At 37.4% G+C, this 25974-nt stretch overlaps 2 protein-coding genes across 8 annotated transcripts in view; both read right to left on the bottom strand.

Annotated features, from left to right (window-relative positions):
* Positions 1-25974, bottom strand: part of smfn (small fragment nuclease) — a 200105-nt gene that overhangs the window by 18446 nt on the left and 155685 nt on the right. The window lies entirely within an intron of this gene.
* The window catches only part of kirrel3a (kirre like nephrin family adhesion molecule 3a), a 157872-nt gene continuing 137645 nt past the window's right edge, over positions 5748-25974 (bottom strand). For 2 of the 7 annotated variants that reach the window (XM_079598953.1, XM_079598957.1), the window contains 11 exons: positions 24511-24659; positions 24192-24319; positions 23243-23369; positions 15473-15573; positions 13579-13777; positions 12940-13047; positions 11710-11793; positions 11421-11530; positions 10439-10525; positions 7021-7509; positions 5754-6877 (listed from right to left, as the gene is read on the bottom strand). In XM_079598953.1, the coding sequence (XP_079455079.1) occupies positions 7045-7509; positions 10439-10525; positions 11421-11530; positions 11710-11793; positions 12940-13047; positions 13579-13777; positions 15473-15573; positions 23243-23369; positions 24192-24319; positions 24511-24659 (1558 nt within the window). In that variant the 3' untranslated portion in view covers positions 5754-6877; positions 7021-7044. Of the gene's footprint in view, positions 7510-10438; positions 10526-11420; positions 11531-11709; positions 11794-12939; positions 13048-13578; positions 13778-15472; positions 15574-23242; positions 23370-24191; positions 24320-24510; positions 24660-25974 lie in introns of all 7 variants that reach the window. The other 5 variants (XM_079598954.1, XM_079598958.1, XM_079598952.1 and 2 more) reach the window with 3 other exon arrangements.

The following is a 25974-nucleotide window of genomic DNA, read 5'->3' on the forward strand; positions in this document are numbered from 1 at the left end:
AATTAAAAATCCAATGAGATCATGTGTTCCAGCAGTACCACATGACATTTTTAGTGTGTAGTTATATTCAATTTATGTATTTTAGGCCCGGTTTCACAGACAGGGTTTAGAATAAGCCAGGGTTTGGCCTTAGTTCAATTAGGGCATTGAAGTAGGTTTTATAAATGTGCCTTAGAAAAAAAAAAACATTACTGTTGTGCATCTTGAGACAAAACAATGTCACTGACAAGTTTTAAGATATATCAGTGCAAGTTGCTTTCAGTTAAAACAGTTTAAACATTTTAGTCTGGGACTAGGTTAAAGCCTTGTCTGTGAAACCAGGGTTAGATCTGCTATGCTGCTGCTACTATACACAGAAACTGCGGCTGCATAGATAAACAGACATAAAACTCCTATAATATCTAGACAGGTGGAGCTGGGGAAGGTGGAGGGTTTCAGAGGAACTCCGAGGACGAGCTTACAGCAAACACTGAACCAGGCTATTTAAATGTCCAGCAAGCAATTTAATTGGCTGCAGGATCAGCAGAGCCAATCAGCTTGTGTCATATGATGTGATTGCTTGCAAACTATATGCCTGCACCCTCTAGAGTTTCATGACTGAACTAGATATTTAACTATAATAACTATGCGCATGACCTCATCACATTGAACGTTAATGGCATCCAGTGATCATTTTGGATATAAACATTTTTATTTGCATTTTGCTTTGTTTAGAAAAAAAGTAACATCTCATAAGTAATAGATTATACAATTTCGACTGTAATTATTTCTGACACTTTTTGGACAGTCAAATGCATTGCGCCACACTTTCTAACCAATGGTTTTTTTTTTTACTGACATTTTGCCTTTTTATTAGATATTGGAAAAGTCATGGAAATTAATAAAATGTTAAAAGGTCATGGAAAAGCAATGACATCTTTTTTTAAAGTCAATATACATTTTTCTAGTCATCTGTTAGACAGAACATGCAACCACAGCAAATGATGGAGGCGATGCACAAAGCTCCGAATCACAACTAAGTCATTTTTAAAAATCATTTGATAGATTACAGTCCACAAAAGAGCAATTTCAAGCTAAAAAAAATACATTGACTTTAGAAATTTCCATGATTTTTCCATGACCTTTTAACATTTTATACATTTCCATGACTATTCCAGGGGTGAAAATAACACTTTTGAAATTCCCTGATATTACCAGGCTTTCCAGGACAGTGTTTGTGGCACACAGTATTTTACAGTCATCCAGGTATTTCAAACATACAGAAAAATCCAGTATATACTGCAGAAATAGTATATGCTAATTTAAAAACGGTTTGATATACAAAAAATCAATTTTCGTTAGACATCCTTTTATATTTAGTGATAGTTGTAGGCAAATTATTCACAGTTTAACCGTGCGTGCGAATCTCCAGAAAAGGCCTCCCATTTGTTCATCCTCGAGTTTCCTTTGAAAGGAAATGATGAATGAACGGAGCCGAGTTCCTCTGTCACCTGATCCGTCTCTTTTTTACCCCAGTCTCCCAGAGCTCTACAATGTTTGCATTTGCCCTGCTCTTAAAAAAGGTTAAGCAGGGAAGTCAAGCATTCTGCTTTGACAACCCCGACACCATCAGCGGCTCAGGGTCCCTTAACCTCGTTCAGAGCAGTTTAGCGGAGAGATGATCTAGAAGAAATCCCCCTATTCTGCTGTCATGTGATGCTCTCTGTTCCTGAACTCATCTCCAGTAAAGGTTGCATGGTGATTTCTTTCCATTTCATGACTTCCTCTTGCCATATGTGCAGTAGGGGAAGAAAAACAACACAATGCCAGTAGACGAGCAGTTTTGGATTGATTCTTTTTTAATATTTTGTGTTGCGCTCCTAATTGCTTTGTGCTGTTGTTGAGCAGCAGGTTGATTCTAAACTTCATCGGTTCATTACACACAGAAAAATAAATGGAAAGTTTTCTACTTAATCTTCAAGATGTTCTCAAAAGAAAAATAACAATCTGTCAAAAACAGGGTACTATTGTTTTGAAAATTTAATTTTTCAATTTAGGAAGTTTTAATGGAGAATTGTCCTTGCTTTTGTAGTGTAGGTGTAGTTATCATCTCTAACAGCACCACAACTTGTTCAAACCAGCACATAAATATAGACACAAATCGTAAAATATTTATTATAGTTTTACAAGGATTGATTTTTTTTCCGGTTTGTTGCCTTTCATAACCAGTGTTAGGTAAGTTAATCTAAAAAGGTAATTGATTACAGCTACAAATTACATCGACAACACTGTAATTAGATACTAATTACTCTCTCTCTCTCTCTCTCTAAAAAGTATTGTATTACTAACTACTTTCTAAATCTCATATCAATCTCGACCAGTTGAACAATAAGGATAGACATAAAACTGCTCTTTTAATTCTTTCAAACAAATAATATGAAGTTGCATAAATTATTCTTGAACTGACAAACATACGTAAAGGGAGGTTACATTAAAAACTTTAACATACATTAAATTTTGATGTTAAATCCACTCTATATTATCAAAATATCCTCTATATCACGAAATATTGTCATTAATCACACTTTTTTTTGTTGAATCAACTTAGATAATTAACGTGGTTCAGATAACATAATATTTTGAGTTTCTGTTGATTAAATGAATCTCCATTGTATGAACTAAATTCTTTCATTTCAATGAACTCAATATTTTAAGGCAACCAGGTAACTTACTTTTTTAAGTTAAACCAGCAAAGTTTTTTATAGTGCACTAATGTTTTATGAATTGTTCTAAAGTCAACAGTATTTAATTCAATTACATCAGAAGTAGCCTAATAACATACAAATTAAGTGTAATCCTTAGTTTTTCCAGGGAAAAGTATTAAACTACAGTAATTAATTACTTAGTAAAGCATTACACCCAACACTGTTAATTGTAGATGAAAATATCTACATTAACTAAAATGAATAAGCACGATAAAGGTATGGTTTATTGTTATTTAATAGGCTAGTTCTTGCATTGGCTAATGATAAAGTGATACATGGGCTTAATAGTCTTATTTAATAACCTTGGGGCAGAAAAACAATAAATCACATTTCTATTTTTTTACCTCTTCCTCTCAGATTGTCTCTGTTTTGAATTTTCAGTATGATTAACCACCATGCACAGTGACGTTCAGGAGGATGGAGTGCAGATATACGTCTCACGCAGCGCCCGTATGAAGCTCGGGTTTGTAGAAATGTTTCATCATACATTCAGAGGCTTGAATCATTTTCCTGCAGGTTTCGCACAGCGCAGGGTGAGGAATGACGACGTTTATTTAGGGCTTCATATGTCATATTTCTGAGGCTCCCAGCATGCTGTGATCATCAGTTTCGGAGCGTTTGGAGGGATATAAATGTGCATACTTGTATCTTAATTTACATGAAGATCTCGGTGTCTGCTGTAAATTTGAGTGCGCGAGAAGACTCGGTTGAGCAGCTCTGACCACGCGCGCACCTGTGTCCACAACATCACGTGTGTGTGTGTGCAGCAGCGCGCGCCGATAAAGTTCAAGGCACGAGCTCAAAAGTTGTGTGCAGTCTGGATGGGGCTAAATTGAAGCATTAAGCTGCCATCACTTCTGGCCGTGTGCAGAATCAATAGATGCATCCTGAAAGTGGCTGCAGAAGTAATTTACTCAGCGCTGGTCACAACAGATAGGCAAATTCAGCTCCAGCACTCAGGGCTCCACACACACAGCGCAGGCAACTGGAGAATGTGCTGATGAAGGCTTTTCCAAATAGCTGCACTTACGAAGTGTGTGACTAGACTTTCGATTAAGATGACAAAGCCGGAAGCAACAAGGACTGTAATTTAATCCAGTGCAAACACGAGGCTCTGTACCTCCAGTAAGATCATCCTTTGAAGTCCATTTAGTTTCAAGATGGATCCTGTCGTGGTCAGGCCAACCTTTAAAAGCCAAGATGATGGATTAAAGCCACAGTAGAACTCATTTGTATAAAGATGTTTGGAGGGTTTGTGAAATATCATTAATGCTATCGCGGCGGGGAGATTATATCAGGTTTGTCCTCTGTTGCTTTAATTCAAGGAGGGCCTATTCAGCTTAGATTTGAATAGAAGAGGATCTTATGACTGCATTTAAAGACTTTAAAGAGAGCATTTTCTATGCTCATGTATGTTATTTTTGTTAGTGCATTAGCCATTAGGTAGGTATCATGAACAAACATCAAACAACAGCATCTATTAATGTATTGTAGGTTATTCAATTTGTTCCTGGAGTTCAATTCCAATAATAAACACATCAGAACCAGCTTATCTTCAGGATAACTTGATTAGACAGTTTGATTAGGGCTAGAACTAAACTCCCCTGCTGCAATTCTTAAAAACCCGTAATTATTCATTAAAAGAATCAACTCATTAGAGTCATTCGTTCAGGAATCAGACTACTGTGAACCGGCTCATGAAATCACATACTTCCCTACTATACGAAAAACAGTATGTGACAAAAGAAGTTTGTCCAAATTCACAGTAGGCTACTTATAAAAGAGTAGGCAAAAAAGAGTTTTGCCTCACATTCACCCATTCATACACCGACGGCGGTGTCAGCCATGCAAGGCGCCATCCAGCTCGTCGGGAGCAGCTGGGGTTATGGCTTGGTCAGGTGGAACCTAGATAGGTTTGTAGATAACCTACATGAACCACTGAGCCACTGCCGCCCACTACATCTGGGTTATGTTCATACTATTGTTCATAGTAAGAACAATCTTTTTTTACCGGTCGCAAAGAAATTACAGGCCATTCAAAATAAAGAAAGTAGGCCTATGCAATTTTGAATTCGTTTAGGAATCGGACTACACTGGTGGTTTGATTCACTAAAAAAACCCAACTCATAAGAGTCATTAATCAGACTACACTGAGTCTGTATATTGAGGTCTATAGAAAGAACCGACTCATAAGACCCATTTGTTCTCAAATCAGACTACACTGCGTATGCATATAGCTTGTGAGGATAACTTACAGTAACTGCAATTATACCTGCTAAAACTCTACAGCACAGTCTTTTAATCACATTCACAACTATGTGATATGATCTCTCCTGCCTGCCACAGATTCAGCGGTGAACGGAGCTCCTGCAAAGGTTGCAAGTTGTTCATCAGTAATTCATATTCATACATAATACATTGAAAATGTATTGGTATTTAGAAATAATTATGAAATGCTGTAAAATTGTTACTTCTTGATACACAATGCATAAACTAATGTTAACAAATTTAAGTCCACTCTCTTTTGCATACTCATAATTTAGGCTTATTTTATTACTACTATACTGTTCTTTTCATATGAAATTCAGTAAAGTGAATACAAGCCATCTCATCATTTTGTCTTAACCAGTTGCATAGTAACATGAAACTTGGTCACTTGTGTTTTTATTTCTGTGCCATTGTGACAAGTAGCTAAATCTAGCTGCACATTATTACTATATTAAACATCGCATATGTTTTGACTATCTGTGATAGTGTTGCATCATGCAGCGTTTTTGCTGTTAGAGTGAATAGCCTGTTTGTCACACAGTGTTAGAGTTTTCTTTCCAAAGAGCAAGGAAATCTGATCTGTCTCCTTTAAACGAAGCATAAGTGAAAACTTTCATAACCTATTCATCATACAGCATGCATATTTCAGTTGGTACATTTGAAATGACCCTCTGCCGGCATAATCGAATTTGACAGGAAGCCATGAAAGAAAATTACATGGACCAAAAAAAAAATAAGACGCCACCTCAGCTTTAATGACCACAGAACATCGTTCCCACACACTGTTTTATTCAACACTTATTTTGTAATCATGATTATTTGATCAGTGTAATTGCTCTGATGCGCAGCTCGAGTTAAAGTCTCACTCGGAACGTTCTGCAGGATCGTCCGACGGCGGGAGGCACTTCCTGCATCAATTAAGCAATGTAAACGTTTACGCCAGATATTCAGGGGGGCTGCGGGAAAGAGAAGCTTACTTAAAACAGTGAGCTTAAACATATGGCAGCCTTAAAATAAAAAGAACATCATAAAGACGTGGGGGAAACATGATGAGTTCAATCATACTCCCACCAGAATGGGGGGTTTATGAGCAATGATGCATAGAAAAACAACAACTACAACAACAACACATTGTTGGAGGTATAAAAAAAGCGTTAAACAACAGAGCGTTCGAATTCACAGGACGTGTACATATGCAAACGCACTTATTAACCATGAAGTGTTGAAATGATCAGCTCACATTGAATACGTCTTTAGGAAATAAAGAGAGGAAAAAATTGGGATTTACATTCTGGTCCCTGGCATGTAAACACTATGCTGTCCACGTTAGCAAAAGCTCCTGAAGAACTCTCCACACATGCAGTTTGGCCACACATTCGCATTGCATTAAAAAAAAAAAAAAAAAACACATAGCATGAAATCATAAAGACGAGAGACCACGGAGAGAGATGTAATTAAAAAACAGTTTAGTGCACACACGTGATATCTATCTTACAGTCTTTAGAAAAGCACAGAATGATCATTTTCAGCGACGACCTCAGGAGGATAATTCATCCTCGTTTCGATTTCTTTATCAGCAGAGAAACACTGCGGTTGGCATTGAACAGACACCCTTGTGCTTTGGGCCACAGCAGAAGAACTACAAAACGGCCCAAGTTTGCCTCCTTATTAAAAAAACGAATACAAGCCTCGAGTTTCCCCCGCACCCGACTGCCAGGTGCCGAATCCCAGGCTGCGCGGAACAGATTAGATCGGCTCACCGTGATAGTCAATGGCGATTGTGTGGATGGACTCCTGATTGTCATGTTATAAAACGACATCCAAGGTTTTTTCCCCCCGCGTTTTCCTTTTTCAAACTCGCAAGCCTTCCACACAGAATATGAGATATAAAAAACACGTTACTTTTCAAAATATACAGAAAAATGAGCTTGAGATGTCGGTATTGTCTTTCCAAGCTAGCGACGCTTGAATTTGTCCACGAATGATGCATGAAGCACAGGTGACTCACCTTCAGTGTTCGTTCAAAAACACGTTAAACGTGCGTCTGCATTCGTTTCTGCAGCGGTCGGGTCAGGTCCGAGTTTTGGGACGACGACTGTGAGTAGTGGGATGAAGACGACACGGAGGCTTTGCTAGCTTTGTCGAACTGCACGTATCCGTCCTGCTTGCTGTAGCTGCTGACACTGCTGTCGCACTGCGTGTCCTGGAACGAGCTGGAGTCGCTCAGAGATCCCCTCTGGAACTCGCGTTCGCACAGTTCGATGGAGCTGCTGCCCATGCCCAGCACGAAACGCTGGCTGTAGTCGTATAGGCGGTTGGGACCGGCACCCAGCGTGTTGTAAATGTTGGTGTAAGACATGCCGGTGGGGACGCGGTGCTTCCCGAGGGTCGCCGTGGCGGGGTTTCGGACCTCTGTGTTCTGGTTGGCTGTCAGAGAAACGGTCGGGGTCGGCTGTTCTTTGAAGGTGTTCACACTGTAGTATCCATTGGTTGGATCCTATTAGATATAAATAAATACATTTCATCAATCATTTAACTTTTTCCCTGCCATTGACGGAAATTTCCGTCATTTATGAGACAACACTTCCCCGCTATTGACAGAATTTTCAGGCTTTCCGTGTTATCACTGTTAAACGCTAGGGGGCGCTATGACCCGTCTTCTGAAAGAGTACTGAATATCCGGATCAAAACACAGGCGAAAAAGAAGCAGAAACAAGCTAGCATATATAAGCAAATGACACGATCATCAACAATAAACAGCAAAACTAAAACTAAAATAGCAAAATCAAAACTTCCTAACGTTACTGAATGAAATGTCGACCCAGGACGAGCTATGGGACTGTGAAGCTTTGGGGGTGTTGATGGACTCGATCGACTCCATCTATGTTTTGATCATCGTTCTGAATCCGATCTGAATGTAGTCTTCGACAAAAAGTATTTTTTTTTCAGCTTTTTTATTAGAATGTTGCTTTTTAAAAAAAATGAAATTAACCACATTCAAAAGTTGGCACCTTTTAAAAAAAATAACTCTGGCGGGGAAAGAGTTAATTATTTGCACAATTTCTATGCAAATAAGTAATCGGAAAAAGAATGGCAACGACTTAAATTACATATGCATGTCGCAGCACTATGTAGCTGTATATAATATATATATAATGTAAGTTAAACTGTGGCTGATATGTAAATAAAATCGGGTCTTTTCTGTTGAAATAACACACTAAAACAATTAATGAATTCTCAACTCAAAGAAGTCAATAAATCATTAAACACATCAAATTAATCTTTCTTTTTGTTTGTGGACATTTGGATGTTTGCACGAAGCTTGCCATCTAAATAATCTGTTTATCCAGAGAACTGTTAGCACAACTTTTATTTATCAATTATAACAATTATTTAAATTACAGGACTTTTATAGTATACAGATACACCTTTCAGCCTGAATTAAAAGCTAAATGAGAGAAAAAGAAAAAGGAAACTGTAATTTTCCTCTCATGTATTTGTAAGCTGTAAAAAGCCAAGGTCAAGTTCAGCTCACACTAATTATAGGCAGCGTGACATGGAAATTAGGGAACAGACTGATAACTGTCCCACGCTAAGAAGATTACATGGTTTAGTGGTGTGAAACAGTCATCTCCAGCATAAACAGTCAAATCCTGTTATCAGCTAATTAAATGGGCCTTGACGATTCATGTCGGCATTAAATATGCGAAATAATCTCCATAAAAATTCACTCACATTTTATTTTTGGCCAATTTCTATATAGATAACATATATCTGCTCTCTCTCTCTCTTTTTAATCCTAGCGGCCTTGGGTGAGCGCTGAGGTGAAATAACTCAAGGATTCCTGGAGAAAAAAAAATAGTATGTTGTTCACTTTTGCTGCTGTCAGAGACAAGGCTGCACCTCTCTGATTGGGGGCCAATGGCTTATCGTACTAGATAGAATGGAATATTTGAAGATTGACGACGATTTTGCCTTAGAGGGATTGTTAAGGCAAGTGCGGTTGTTGAAAATACAATGATCAAGTTGATTTTTGACTTATTTTTGTTTGATTTTCTTGAGTGCCCCTGCAAAACTCACCATGACTGATCCAAGTCTACTTTTAAGTCTCTATGATAGGAAAAACCTATATTTATAGAGGGGAAAAAATATTTTTACTTTTACGTTCTCTCGCAAAAAGTTTTGCATACTCCCAAGAAACTTTGTTCATTTCGCAAAAGTTTTGCACTCCCCTGAGAAACATTGTATTCTCTTTGCAAAGGTTTTGTGCGCCTCCAAAGATAAAGTATCTCGGAGGAATGCAAGACTTTTACAAAAGAAAGTAAAAGCATTTAAGTATTATTTTTCCTCCCATCTCATATATGTTTCCATTTTCACTTTTCTACCTCAAATATTACCAAAGGAACGCAAAACATTTACAGGACAATGCAAAGGCATCAAAATAAATGTTTATGTAATCTCATATTTTTCCACTCCCTCGCCCTTTTAGGGACTCCATAGGCTCAGTTCTTAAATCTATAGAATTTTTACACTTGTTTTATTGTCTGGCAGCTGAAAATCATAAGTCTAATCGCTTATAAATGTAACACAATTCACCATTCATATTCTTCTAACAAGTTACATGATTGCGTTAAATACTGATGTAAGGAACAGACTGTTTATGCTTTATGCTCAAAAATTATTTTTTTAATGCTGTAAGTTAGATTTACAAACCTTGTTGCAAGACAATTATTTTAAAATACTTATAATAATATATCATTTCAACCTTTTTTTTCCGTAAGTCATACTTATCTAAATGAAAGTATATGATGTTTTATCTTTGATAAATGTTTTTCTCTCTGCAAATGCCACTCAATAGAAAGTCGCAAGTCAAATTTTCCATCCCTTGTTAGCTACGCTTGCCTAAGCACATATGACTAATGATGGATGCTGTGCCTTAAATGTGCAATTTCCAAAGATCTTAACAAGTCCTTGAAATATTGAGCTTTTGAAATGATCTGAAAGGCTGAAAAGTTCCAGGCAAAAGTTCCAGACTGAAGTCTAGCCAAGCGGCTTTCATTAAACGAATTAGCATGCACATTCAACCAAACGTCCCGGTATACTCTCAATTACTAGAGAACATAATGAAAACTTGCGCACTGGAGATCTGACATGCAGTCAGTCAGTATGACAACACGTCCATTTAGGAACATTTCTTTAATGGACTCGGTAAAGAAAAAGAACATGGCCAGGAATTCTGAAACAAGTCAGAGAGCGTGAGTTCCCCCAACTCGGCTTTATTAGATTCTGTGAGATTACGGGGCTGTTGTATTAAATCTGTTTTTTATGAGTGTGATGGAGAAATGACTCTCTGGGGTTCTTTAATGGTGACAGATGTGAGTCCTGCAGAGTTCTTCCCCCCGTCTCTCCATCCCTCTGTTCATCACCTTAATGTGTTGTAGCTCCCTCTCCTCCTCCTGCAGGACCTCCAACTGTTTTAACACCGATTCTTGCTGAAACTCGGATCTCTCCATCTAAAAGCAGAGAGAAAGTGAGATGATGCAGTAGATGTGTGCTGAAGCACCAGTGACTGGTATTGATTTCAGCCTGTTAGCATGTGCAGGAGAATTTCAGCATCTAGCGAGAACAGAAATTCCCTCAAAGCTCTGGTCTGATCTAAACCTGGTCAAAGTTCAAGGATGCTGCAGTGCTGTGATTTGAGTTCTGCAGGGGTAGATGGGAAGGAAGACGACAAAAAAAAAAAAAAAGTTTACTCTGACAGAGACTTAAAGCGAGGACTTGACAAGAAACTGGGGATTGTGACAGCGACGTGGTTGTGTCCAGCGACTCAACAAGGTTGAGAAAATTACAGCTTTATGCAAATTAGCAGCAATTATTTATGCAAACAATTCAGTGACTACCAATGGTAGTGAAGACGTGATCATTCCAGGCACATAATAAAATATAATGTGTGGGAAAACTTTGGCGAAATTGGCGTCATTCTGACCGAGTTTACGTTATGCACTGATAATCTGGTTCATGATGTATAATTTATATACAAACACTTTCCTCTTTAGAATGTACAGTAAGAAAAAAGATTCCTTGTCAAAATAGAATTAAATTAGAATACCAATAATGTGATGGCACCTAGTGACAAACTACTAGAACATTACAACTACACAAAACGAGGCTAAAGACAGCAATATACTGTACACTATCATATCTTAAATCTTTAGGATAACGTTTGACTTTTCAGACTCAAAACATACGTATGTGTACGCAAACGTTTCTAGCTCGGCTTTGAAGCTCTGAAGCTCATTTAATCCTGCATTGGGAGCTGAGAACATCAGAATAACTGAGAAGAATGCTAACCAGATGTAAAGGAAGTCAGAGAGAAGTGGACAGGGAGGATTAGGAGAGCAAACTCACCACCATTTGCTTCATGTTGCTGTGTTCTTCCGGTTCTCTGGCTGCATTATGGTCCTTATGGACAATCTCCACTCGAATGTCATTTTTAGCGGATACGACCCCTTTGAGATCTGGCAGAAATCATCCTGATTAGCCATAGCGACGCAAACCACACAATATACTACAGCTTCTAGCTTTGACATGATTCTGAGACCACTTGTGAATGTGCAGCACTCGCTCGTGAACAACATGCATGTATATTTTCCCAGAGCATGCCCGCTAATATGAAAGAGGTGAGGGAAAGGCTTACTTTCGCCTTTTAACGTGCCGGAGAGCTCTCGCTGCCGAGAGGAGAGTGACACTGGGAGTGATGACATCACCAGGTGCATGTCCTCTGTGGAGCACGGTCACAACATGCAAAGAAAGAAATATCACTTGTTAAAAAATGAGGTCTTTACAGTCCCGGCCAGATAAAGTCAGGCTGCTGCTGGTAAGGTGCTGGAGCTCACCGCTAATGGAGGCAATTTGCGAACAGAAAGATAAGACAATAAAGACCTCAGATAGACTAAGACGTGAGTAAGGTGCGGGTGTGCTCTTATCATTGTGTGGTACAGTGATGAGGAAAATGTGGCTTGCCGAGCTAAGCTACTGGAACCTTAAAGGAGTTCAACTACTGTCAAGCCTCCCTTTTGAACAGATGTAGCTGCATTACAGGTTAAAGTAGCTAACTACACCAAACTAATCATGCAATTTCAATTAAATACTATAATATATATATACTGTATATATATATATATATATATATATATATATATATATATATAGTAACACTTTAGTTTAGGGTCCAATTCTCACTATTAACTAGTTGCTCATTAGTATGCATATTACTAGGATATTGGTTGCTTATTAGTACTTATAAAGCACTTATTAATGCCTTATTCTGCATGACCATATTCTACATAATTTAATCAACAACCCAATACCTAAACTTAACAACTACCTTGCTATTAATAAGCAGAAATTAGGAGTTTGAGGCAAAATTCTTAGTTAATAGTTAATATATATGTATATATATCGATAGTATTAAACAGAAATTTACAGATAAACTGTACTCTACATGCAACTATTAAAACTAAAAGACTACATAATTCATGTAACTGAGTAAAAACAGTGATAAATAGCTAAATATTTTGTATTATTTATTTTAATTATTCATGTATTTTTTAATTGTATTCATTTCAGACTTTCAAGGAGAGTTTGCTCAGCTTTGTACAATATAACATAAAAAGAGCGTTGTAGTGTTTTGTCACGCTACACTGCTAATTGTTGGAAAACAACACTAATTTTGACAACATCTGAGCTGCCGTCATGCTACAGGAAAATGTAGTTAAGCAGTGCTCCTATTAATTAGTGTATGTGTGGATGAAGTTGTGCTACAACGTGCAATAGTTGAGTCTAAAGACGCCGGGTGTCTCAGTGGACGTGCAGGCCGAGTCGCCTCTGTGTTTTCTGTCTCTGTAGAAACAACGAGCTCACTTACTCCTCTGTACTCGAGCGCAGCAGAACGCCCCCAGGGTCCCGATGAGGACGATGAGAGCCAGGAAAGCTCCCACTGCAACCCCAATGATGACGGCCAAGCGCAAAGACCCTAAGGAGAACACAGAACCGCTGGGATCATCAGACAACCAGTGACAGAACGTAGAACCCATGCAACGTGCACAGTCCGGATCAGGAGCCTGTTTGTCACTTGAGGAGACATAATGAAGTCGTGTTCCAAGAGCCTTCGATTAAATCCTACGGGAATGAGCTGACCTCTTTGAATAACTCAGCTCTGCACCTTGGGAGTCGGCTTTACTGGAGGAAAATGGGCCAGTATTTGAATAAAAAATACCATCTAATTTCATTTAAATATTTCAAAGAAATCATAAAGGCAAGTAAAAAGGATTAAGGGCTGTTTAAATTGGATCACAAATGGAAGTTCTGAATATGTCGGAATTCCATTAAGGAAATCCACAGATTTAAGTAGGTGACATTTACCTGAATAAACAGACTATGATCCAGTCTTTGCCCTAATGCTCTGAAAAATCAAATCAGGGTACTTAATCACTGCGAGACGCGAGTAAAACAGACTCGCACACACTTGAGGCACACGCACGCACGCACGTAACTTGATTATTACCTTGCTCTTTGAGGCGAATGATCTCCGTGTCAGAGCCGAAACTGTTCCAGGCGGTGCAGTTGTAGATGGTTTGGAAGTCAGCAGGGACGATGTTGCTCATGGTGAGGGTGGAGATGACACCTTCCTCTGTGCTCACGGTCTCCACGGTATAACGGCCCGATGTTCCTGATTCCAGCACTGTTTCTTTCCACGACCATGCCTGCATAAAATAAAAAATTCTGTAAATAATGCTGATAAATAAATAAACATTGTTATATTATATCATTTTATGGTGTGTGTGTGTGTGTGTGTGTGGAACACAACTTTCAGGAACACAAGTAAAGCATTTCAGTGCAGTTTTGCTATTACGAAATACTCTGTTTTCTAAAGTCGAGCCCACAAGCACAGCAGGTCAGTTGGATAAATGCACTTTTTAGCTCAAATAGGCCTAGACTGAAAAAATGCTTTTGCGGTTCAGTCCATTCTGCTTCTTCCCAGCATGCATCGAGTCATGAATAATTAATACGGTTGCATTGTCTGATGGTTTGCCAATTTGATTTGCACTCGTTGTTCTGTGATGTCAGGAGGAGTTTGTTCCTCGATTTAAAGTGATTGATTGTTTAATGCAAGTGTTAACGGTCTGTGTGTGGTGGTATTTCACAAAGTTTTTTTTTTTGTTGCCTCGTGAGAGGTCATGTGATGTTGTCAATAGTTTTGGACAACAAGTACTTTAGTCTCCTTCATATTCATCTAGAAAACATGAGTTTAAGCACATAATAAAACTAACCATTTAATGTTGCATAAAACTCTCTGATTCTTTGAGTTGCTATAAATAATTATATAATTTAATATTACAGCAGAAGTCATGGCAACTTGACATTTTAAATTCAGTCAAGACATTTACTTTAAGAAAAGGAATTCAACTTTAAAAAACATGTTCCCTTATTATTATAAACAACCTTTTTTCTTTTTTTTCAGTGCACGCATACACCCAGCAGATACGGCGTATGAGACAGAGTTCTCTTAAAGGGACTCAAACCACTGAAATACAGTATCAAGTGATACATCCTGTTTAATAGATCGTCAATGCTTTAAAAGACCTGTAATCTAAAGTCTAAAAGCATCAACCTGTTTCATGGAGTCATATTTTGCACCTCTTAACTGTTTATCATCTAAATAGACGGTAGTCTCGAGTAGCATTCAAAATCTTTGGAGTTGGTAAGATTTTTGAAAGGTTTTTGAAAGAAGTCTTTGATGCTGATCAAAAATACAGTAAAACAGAAATATTGTTAAATATGATTCAAATTGAAGATAACTGTTTTAGTTTAATATATTTTCAAATTTAATTTATTTCAGCGATGGCAAAGCTGAATTTTCAGCATCATTACTCCAGTCTTCAAAGTCACATGATCCTTCAGAAATCATTATAATATGCTGATTTGGTAGCATTTCTTATTATTGAAAACAGCTGTGCTGATTAATATTTATGTAGAAACCTTTTTTGTTGTCTCTACAGTCACTTATATCTCTTTAATGCCCCCTGATGAACAAAAGTATTAATTTATTAAAAAATATCTTCCTGACCCCAAACTTTTAAAAGGTAATGTATAAGCATTATTATTATTAACATTTTAATATCATATTTTAATTATATAAAAAATTATGTGAGTAACATTAAATATTGTTTTGAATAATGACAACATTAAATAATGACTGAATATTACTGACATGATATGTATATAATACATAGAATGATTAATAGATGGATGATTGATCACATTTTATAATTATTATAATAATGTCATATTTTAATAATACAACAAGTAAGTGGACAATGAAGTATTGATTTAAAATGATTCAGAAATATTGTTTGACCAAACCCATAGATTGATTGCTAGATGGCTGTAGGACTCACAATGCGGTCGGGAGGAGGGGTGCTGCGGATGAAGCACTTGATCTGGCCCTTCTCCCCGTACAGCGCCTGCTGCGTCTGTGTGCTGGAGATGGTGGGAGGTCCTGAAACAAACAACAGACTGTCAAGCTTCCTGTCTGACAGATGAACCGCCTGCACATCACATCAGCACACATCCTCCCTGAGAACAGAGATGGCAGGACATACCATAATTCAATTCAATTCAATTCAAGTTTATTTGTATAGCGCTTTTCACAATACACATTGTTTCAAAGCAGCTTTACAGAAAATGCATTTCAAAAATATACATACAAAAATACAGTTAGTTAATCATGAAATTTAGGGCATAACATATCGCCGGCGTTGGGTCGTCTCTTCACAGGCGTCGAGTCGTCTCATCACAGGCGTTGGGGCATCTGAAGTCTCCATGAGAGGCTGGATACATAACTGGAGCTGACGAACTCTATTTGAGTTATCTCGGGACAGGCGTCCCGAGATAACAACAAAAAAGGCAGATGGGAAATAATTAGCGTAGCTGCTGTTCATAATATGAATGCATTTGATCTGATTTAACTGTAGTATAAAAGGTATGAGATGCATCATGTGAATGCTTGGCTAAAGAGATGCGTCTTTAATCTAGTTTTAAACTGGTAGAGCGAGTCTGAGCCTCGGACAATATCAGGAAGGCTATTCCAGAGTTTAGGAGCTAGATGTGAAAACGCCCTCCCTCCTTTAGTGGACTTAGATATCCTAGGTACGACCAGAAGCCTCGAATTTAGTGATCTTAAAGAGCGCGATGGATTATATGGCGATAGAAGATCTCTTAAATACACAGGAGCTAAACCATTTAGGGCTTTATAGGTCAGTAACAATACTTTGTAATTGATACGGAACTTAATAGGTAACCAGTGTAGAGATGATAAAATTGGTGTTATATGATCATATTTTCTTGACCTAGTAAGAACTCTAGCGGCTGCATTTTGGACTAACCATAATGTTTTTATTATATCCAATCTGTTTTTAATCATCTTCTATCTTAAGAAGAGGAGTAAGTAAACTTTTGCATGCAGTATTTCACTGCTTCTTATTCACTGACCGCTCGCAAACAAGTTTAGAGCCAGCCTCTAAATGCCCAGTGAGTATTTAAATGAAGTCATTGTTATTCTTTTCAGAACAAACATGCTTCCATTCTATTTAAATGAGGCTCATTGTAGATTGTGCTTTATTCACAAAACTCAGTGCTATTTGACTGGCACAGTTATCAATGTATTATTACGGTAAGTTTCCTTTAAAAGAGATGTTCATGTACATTTTCCATTGATCACTGCATTCATTAAACGATGATCAAATGATGGAAAAGAGGCACACATATAACCAGGTACACATCCAGGCAAGATCTGATTCATGTGTCTGAGTTGTACTTAGCACAGATTTTGTGGCCACATTCACAACATTACATGATTTGCATATTTTTCAGGCACTTACACAAAAAGAGAGTGAGACAAACAGTGGCTGTTTAACAATTCACTATGACACTACACTTTACAATGTAATGGAAGTAGCGACAGATAATTTATTTCGTATCATGACGTACATCCGAATTAAACAGATTAGGTGTGGGCGATATGACCAAAATCTTATATCATGATACAAATAATTTTATTTCACGATAACGATATATATCATGATATAGTTATTTTTGCTTCAAATAAAGTTATGATATTCAAATTGGAAATTTCAAAATCACATAAAAAAAACTAAACTAAACCTACAAAAAAAATAAAAATCAAGCTCACTGAAGACAAGTAAACAGTCAGTGCTAAAATAGGAACAAAGAAAATGATTACAAGAAATGGGACAAAAAAAAAAAAAAAAACTACAATAGAACAAAGACACAAATAAAATAGACCCACCTGAAAATTGTAAGCACTAGAAATAAAAGTCTACAATAGATCAAAGTTTATTAGGCTGCTGTCACTTTAAAAGCCAACGCACTGATCTAATATACTGATACACATGCACTTATTTTCTCAACCATTTACGTTCTTATGACATAAACGACTTTGTTTATGAGGATACTCACAAAGACGGACTCACGGACTGTGGCTTTATTCATGCAGGTTTCAGGTGTGTGCGCTCAAAAACAGTCTCTCAGACTATACTGGCATACTGAAATTAGTTCTCTTTCGCTGCTTATTGCACTTAAATGGTTTAAAATCACTTGTTTTTAAACAGAAAGGCTTACAAACGCATTCAAACTATAAGCGTTTGAGACGGCACAGGACGGCAACTTCACGTGAGCGTAACTGCGATAGAGACAATAGTCCAAAATCTCTACCGGTTGACAAATTTTAACCGGTTAATTGTGTCTACCCGTAAATCGCCCAACCCTAAAACAGATTATCAAAAAATAGAAACAAAATGTAGGGTGGTGCTTGATTAAGAGGACTTGATTAGGTTAAAGGAAAGCCTGACATTTCACATTTTAATACAAATTAATGTAAAAAAAAAAAAAAAAAAAAATACGACACGCTTGGATGAATCATTCACAAAGGATCATTAAGTTGCACTTAGAATTATGATTATTTTTTCCAAATATAACGGTCAAATTTACTGAAAAGATCCAACTCAAAGAATGATTTGATTGTACATCACTACTTTTCTCACGAATTCACAAAAGAGAGCAAAGTAGGATGTTAAGATTTGTTATTCGCTGAATAACAACTTAAATTTAAATCTGTTCCTCACTCAAAGCTATCATATTACTTGAACATGGATTGCATGGAACACTTTTATGGTGCTTTTTTTGTCATTTGGAGCTTGACAGTTCCAGTGCTCATTATATTGAAAAGTGGCATGATATTCTCCAACCATTTACGGTTTGTGCTCCACGGAAGAAAGAAAGTCATACAGGCTTGGAATGACATGATGGCGAGTAAATAATGACAGAATAATGACTCTTCCAATTGCATCTTATTCAACAAAACTGGAAATAATGCTTAGAGTAAACTTTAATTTCATAAATAATTAAAAGTGAAAGAGAAAAGAGGGAGATAAAACCATAATAAATACAATCATAACATTCCCATTTCTCCATCCACAGCAGATTGAGGTTCATTATGTGTCTCTATTCGAAAACAGATTTTCATTTTAATTGGAATTCGGGTGTCTCTGTGCTCGAGTACTATCCCATCAATTACAGACCCCAGCAGTGTGCAGGAGTCTTCTGTACACACCGGAGCACCGTCTCTCTGGAGAGAGCGAGACAATGCTCTCACTTTCCCCAGCACACTCTTAATCACACGTGCGCTCAAAGGCTGCAGTCGGGCAGAGGGGTGGGACGCTTTTACCGTGCTCTTCCAGTGGCAGTCTGCTCAGATCGTGTCCTCTGGGGGAGCCAAACAAATCTGACAGGGGATCATGACCATAAATGAGGGCTGTAATTAAACAGCTTTATCTCTCAGGCTCAGATGGGAAACAAGCAGGGAGAGAAAGCGGGATGTGAGACCAAACCGCACGAGGAAGGTGGCGTCACACGTCTCGCTCCGTGCCTGCTGGGAAACAGGGAGGCCTGATCATCTACGCCAACTGACCCGCATCTAATTTAGCATATTATCATAACAATAAATTATTATTCAAAATATATACATTTATAATCAAGGATACACATGATCAAAAAACATTTAAAAGAGTGTCTATCAGTGGTTCTCAAACAGGGGGTCTCAATAAATTTCTAAGGGAGCCAAAGAACGGAAATTATTATTAAATATATAATAATAATATATTTAATAATATTTTCCATTCCAAACCTTTATTACATATTAAAAAGTCTAGCTCTCATCTAAATGAAAATGCTAAAAATAAAAACACATAATGCACAGAACATAACTTGAACCGTGGTAAATCTATTTAATGTATTAAAGTAATTTATGTTGTAACACTTTATAATAAGGTTCAATTCATTAACAACTACATTAGTTAACATGAACTAACAATGAAAAATACTTCTAAAGCATGTATTAATCTTAATTCCAATATTTACTAATACCTTATGAAAATTAAAAGTTGGAACTGAGCTAACATGATCTACCGCTGGACAGTAGAAGAACATTAAACAAAGATGTATAAAAACAAATGTATTGCCATGCATTTTTAGTTGATGTTAGCTAGTTAACTAATGGGACCTTACTGTAAAGTGTTGACAAAATAATTAACCATATGGTATGAGTCAAAAAGGTTGAGAACCACTGCCGGAAACTATGTAACGGGTGCATTAGGTTTCGTTTTATTTAGCAATTTAATTTAAACTGTTGTAAGGGGCTATAAACATGAACATTCCTCCCTTCTGCACTTTCAGCTTCTAGCCAGAAAGAAGACTAGTCTAAAAGGTTGGCAGAAAGCAGAAGTGAGAGAGGGTGGAAGGGAGCTGCTCAAAAAAACAACCATTGGCTCTAGGACTATATTTGTTTTCCGTGTGGGCACACAACCTCTTAAAACTTCTACAAACCACGTTCAACAGCACTTCCATAACAGGCTTCTGAAAAGGCATCCTAAGTTGTTAATGGGTGTTTGGTTTCCTGTTTATTTTAAGAAGAACTGAGATTAATCCAAAACCGTGATCCTATCAGAACCGAGTTGGTTTGTTTTGTTTCTTTCTTGTTTTTTTTATGAGATGGAGCAGAAATAGGAGCTCTTTTTAAAGAAGTTTAAAAGCACCTTTTTTCTTAGACGAGGGTCAGTGTAGAGATGGCAGAGATATCGATCCGTTTCTGTGAAGGGCCTCATTCACACACGTCTTTATCAAAGACAGAAAATCATCTGTGTTTGTTAAAGAGATGCTCTTGCAGCCTAATGGACTCTAATGTGGCTATTCATTAATGATCTATTATAATATCAGTAATCATATTTCCCATTCATCATCCGCCTAATCCATCTAATTTCTGGTATTTAAGCACTAATGTGTCTCCTCAGTTTATTAGCATTTGCCTGCACAATTCTTAAAGAGACAGTTCACCTAAAAACATAAGTTCTGTCATTTACTCACCCTCAAGTCAGTCCAAACATATGACTTTCTTTCTTCTTAAAATATAACATTTTATATTTTGAAGAATAACTTTGAAGCTTGGCATAAAAATATTAACATTGAATTGTGGAAAAAGTGTGGATTTCCTACTTTGATAAACGCTTGTTAAAATAATTTGTTTCGTTTTTTTTTTTTTATGTCTTTTTGGAGATGGTCCAAAATGAACGCGAAGGTGAGATATTTAAACTTTGCCTCCGTGATATTGTTGTCATGACATCCAGTGAGCGTATGAACGTTGACGTAACCGGGCGATCACTTCACCGCAGTGAGCGTTAGGATGGGTGAGGATGTCAGTTTTAGGAGGAAAAAAGTTGACGAAGAAAATAGAGTTTTCAAATATGTTTGGAGTGGACAGAGATCCAGCACAAAGCCGTTCTGTTTGATTTGTAGTTGTGAAGAGAAATGTCAAACGCCACTATGGGGCTGTTTACACCTGGCCACTTCATGTGTTTTCTGTGATCGGATCTATCCAATCGTGAAAAGACCTAACTGGCCTCCGAAACGCATTCGAGACGGATTTAAATCCGATTGCTCACACCACATCAGGAGGTGGTCTAGGCCGCTTTCCAGACGAAACTGGACAAATGTAAATGCATCTGGTTGTTGCTTTACTCCTCACAAAAATGATAAAAAATAAACGTGTGAGAGCGTGTTAAAGGTTATGTGTCATGTTATAGCCAGACGCTACTGCAACACGCATCGCTGCAGCTGAGCATATCTATTCATCAAGCCAACGTGCAAACTATCGCAAATCAAAGTGAAAATATGTCGCAGACGCTTAACACACAATCATCTTCATTAAAAGTAGAGAACCGAAATGATCTTACCAGGGCTCTCTTATAAAAAATACAAATAAAATGCTGACGCTTAAACTAAGTGTTTTGCCACATTTGCACTTGTTATTAATGTATTTTTAAATGTATTTAAAACAATTGTGTGTTGATTTGTTATGCATGTTTATTAAAAACAAGTTTTGTAATAACCAATTATTTCCGCACCTTTGACATTGATGACATTTCTGATTTGGACCTTTGAATGTAGACTTTGAGAACCCCTGACATAGACCTTAACTATATGGTTCTTGATTTGCATCAGGAACTCAACTTCATTTTCATTGTGGGCGGTTTTACAGACTGCATGAAATAATTGGGTTTTAAATGTTCAGTCTTGCTGAATCCAAAGTACTTACTTTGTCAGTGCTATTTTGTGATAAAGACCTCAAGAGTGATCTTACATCCTTTCGTTGAACACAAAAGAGGATTTTGGCATTTGGCAGAATGTATAGTATACACTTTCTTCTAATACATTAAAAAAAAAATCATGATTGCTTTTTAAGTTTCAAAAATGACCATTAAAGTATCACAAGATCACAAAAGTGGTCTATACAATCCATTCTTCCCAAGTCTTATGAAGCCATTTTATACAATAGCTTCTTGTGAGCAACAGGTTAAAAATCTTTCCCTTCGTTACTCTCTCTCTCTCTCTCTCTCTCTCTCTCTCTCTGAATGTCGGTAACGAAACAGTTGATGTCAATGGGGTACTTCAAAATATCTTCCCTTGTGTTTAGCAGAAGAAAGAAATTCATGCAAGTTTGAAACAACTTGAGGGTGAGTAAATTATGACAGAATTTTTATTTTTAAGTCAACTATTCCTTTAAATTTTGGTCTGTTCCTTACACAAAGGCTTCAGAAGACTTACAATTCAGTGCGCAAGTCAAACGGACTACTTTTATGGCACTTTTATGTTGCTTTTTTGTCATTTTTGGAGCTTAACATCCTTCAAAATATCTCTTTTTGCATTTCACAAGAAGATACAAAGTAATACAGGTTTGGAACGACAAAAACGATGGCAGAATTTTCAATTTTTGATTGAATAATTCCTGGATTAGACTGGATTAGAGGAGATATATAAAGGACTCAAGGAGGTCTACAGTCACACACGCCGACCAGACCCAGACCTCAACCCTGTAACACCACAAGAGGAAAAACATAAAAGATTAAGAATTCATAGAGCGTTGAACAGGCTTATTGCCTCACAGGAGCAGGCCGGTGTTATTGCAAAGCCCTGAGGACTTCAAAGTTTCCATCAAAACAAATGGATAAAGCATACAAAGCTCCATAACATTTTTTTCATGAGCTACTCTAGAGAGAGAATAACCAATAAAATTACGCCTACAGCAAGACAAAGCAAAACAACCAAAACACATATATGTATATAGTCTTTGCTGGTGCTGGTATTATTTGAGATCCCAAGAATGGCCTGTGACTTTTTTTTTGTTGTTGATTACATTTTAGGGAAAGACACTTCTTGAAGTGTGGGTAAATCAATATGCCCATATTGATTCAGAAACCTGGTAGAGTCCTTTAAGCAAATCACTCGGCCTCATGTGCCCCGGGTCTGTCATCTATTGACGAGTGTGAAGAAATGATGAGAGCAGTTCAAGATCATCTCTCCTGATTACAGCGCCCATATCTCTGAGGGTCATAGAGCATGTCTCTGTTATTGCAAAGCTAAACAGTGTAGAAAACATCCCTTTTACCCCGAGCGAAATGTGGCCTGATCCTACATTTGAGAGGCTCTTCCAGCTCTTGTGAGTCAAAGCAATCAAAACCCGAAGCAAATGAGAATCTGCTGAAGGGTCCTGATCAGGCCGACAGACTGCATATATACAAAGCGTTTAAAGTATTTACCATTGACAGTAAGCATGACCTCCTTCTCTCCCACTCCCACTCGCGGCACCACAGCACGACATACGTATTTCCCAGCGTCCTCCTGTCTCACTGCCTTCAGTGTCAAGGTGTTCTCATTACTTAGCACCTGCAAGGTAACAGATGTTTGAGAGAGAAAAAACACAACGCCACAGTCTGAGCAACTTCGTAGATATCATTAAAAAGTTTTCTGAAGCAAATACATGAAGCAGAACTGCTTCTATAATTAATCATCACTGTAGTCACAAATACAGCCTCTTGCTTGAGTTTTGACTTCATCTCAACATCAGTTGTGAGATCCTAACAGATGACGACCCAAACAAACACAATGTGCACTACTGAGGGTCCATTAGCCCTTGAAAACTGTTCCGTCACATGTATGTCATTTTAATTCATCACATCCAGATGGAGAATTAAATAAAACTCCATAAGTCAGGGTTGTGCGCCATTGAAAAAATTATATATATATAAAAAAAATAAAAAATTATGAGCTTTTTAAACAGGGTTTTTATTGTTAACTAAAAATAAAAATAAATCTAAGTACTGTACATTGTTGGTAATTGGAGTGAAGCTTAAATAAAATCTTAATATTGGATTGAAAAGTACAAATGTTGCTGTGGCAATTAACTGAAATGCGTTTAAAAAAGTCAAAGAACTAAGATTACTAACTGGGAATAATAAAAACATATATAATAAAAAGTAAAAAAATCTAATTTAATTTAATCAATTAGCTGAATTTCGTTAGGGCCAATTGAAAAATTTAGATGTGACCAGTCACTAGAAAATTTTGAGTTGGGGAGGTTAGAATTGTGTACTGTAAACATGGAAATTATAAAAAATAAAAGCCAATTCAAAATATTAATAGGTCTATAATTATAGATTCACAGATACATAGATACATTTTCTGAGCAGTGCAGAGGAAAGTACGTACGACTCCATGGCCCCTTTTCATCCAGACGATGGTGAGCGAAGGGTTTCCAATCCAAGCGCAACTGAACACGGCATCAGAACCCCGGTCCACCTGGAGGCTCTGGGGATCCGCAGCCAGACGAGGGCCGACTACAAAACAAAAACTAATTACTATATGCAAAAGAACATACATTCAGAGAAGTCATGTAGGTTTGAAAGGACATAAAATAAATTATATGAATAAAATATGAAATCATAAATCGTTTTTGAATAAACCAATCCTTTAAGATATAAAATGAAAAGAAACATATTATACACAGTAGGTATGCTGTTAAACTCACAGTAAACATCCACATTGCGACTGATGTTGGTGCTGCCCAGGGCATTGGTGACCTCACAGGACACTGGCTCAGTGAAGAAGGAATGATCGACCAGCACCTCATAAGTGTCTCCCGTCGCATCCGTGATCATGTTTCCCCCCTTCGCCCATCTAATTATCCACCAGAGACACACACAAAGCAAGAAATGAACAACCCTGATGGACGCTGCCAAGGTTTTTCCCAGATCTGCTCGAAAGATCAAAGGCGGTAAGAAAGGTATTTTTTCACAGGCAAATGACTGAGATCATGTCATATTTGCATGGTGTACTGAAACAACAAAAGCAGAGTGTCTAATGTAATTTTCAGGACACTGCATGTTTTTAGTTTTTTTTGGTGCCTTTTCATTTTCATGCTGTCGGCAGGCCGTGTCTTCTTTGGCGGAAGAATAACAGGCACACATTAAGAGGTTTTTAGATGCTGCCTCTGTCATTGGCACCCTTTGATGCTGTAGTCATTATAGTGAAATATAAAGAGGGAAGCGAGAAACCACAGACAACGCAGGCGAACGCTACTGCTTTGGTTCAGATGGGAAGATCAAGCACATCAAGATGGACTTTTGTTTGCATCTCGGAAGTAAAAGTGGACAGTGTTACAGAAATAAAAAAGAATTTGATATAATGAATGCATTCAACACAACTCTCTGCTTTATTTTATGTTTGGCATTTTCATCACTTTTATTGGCAGTGACAAAGCTCAGCAATCCCTTTTTCTGCTGGACAGAACAAATTGACAATTTTTTTTTTTTTGCTATGTTTTTGCAACATTTAAACAAATTAAGTGCCAATAGCAAATCTTTATTAACATGAGAATGTCTTATCAACAATTAATGTACAACAAGTAACATGTATTTTAAAAGGTATTTACGTTTGAGGTCTTTAAAATTTTTAATGCTTTTGAAAGACGTCTCTTTTACTAAACCGAGGCAGCATTACCTGATCAAAAATACAGAAAAAACAGTGATATTGTGAAATATTATAACTTAAAATAACTGTTTTATATTTGAATGAATTTTTAAATGTCATTTGTAAAATGTTATTCCAGTGATAGCAAATCTGCATTTTTCAACAGTGCAACAATATGCTTCTGCAAACCATGATACTGTAACGTGTTCAAAATGGTGTGTCTGTTGTTGTAAGAATGTGTTTAATTTTAACGTTGGACTTTATTCATTTGGCATTGAGGAACTGTTATTAAACCGTTACCACAGTCATCGGCCTCATCCAGGACAGTGATGAGTCTGCATACTAGGTTCCTCTAGATAAGAGGTTGAGCCGCAGGCTGTCTGGTGCAGTCATAACAGCCTTAACATGCTCAAAACAGAGGAGAAGATTGTGGATTGTGGAGAACCCCCACTCACCATCATGAACAGCACTTTGGCAGCAGTGGAGTCATTCAGGTTCCTGAGCTCTACCATCTCTCAACACC

Source organism: Phoxinus phoxinus, assembly GCF_949152265.1.
Source record: "Phoxinus phoxinus genome assembly, chromosome: 23".
Classification (NCBI taxonomy): domain Eukaryota; kingdom Metazoa; phylum Chordata; class Actinopteri; order Cypriniformes; family Leuciscidae; genus Phoxinus; species Phoxinus phoxinus.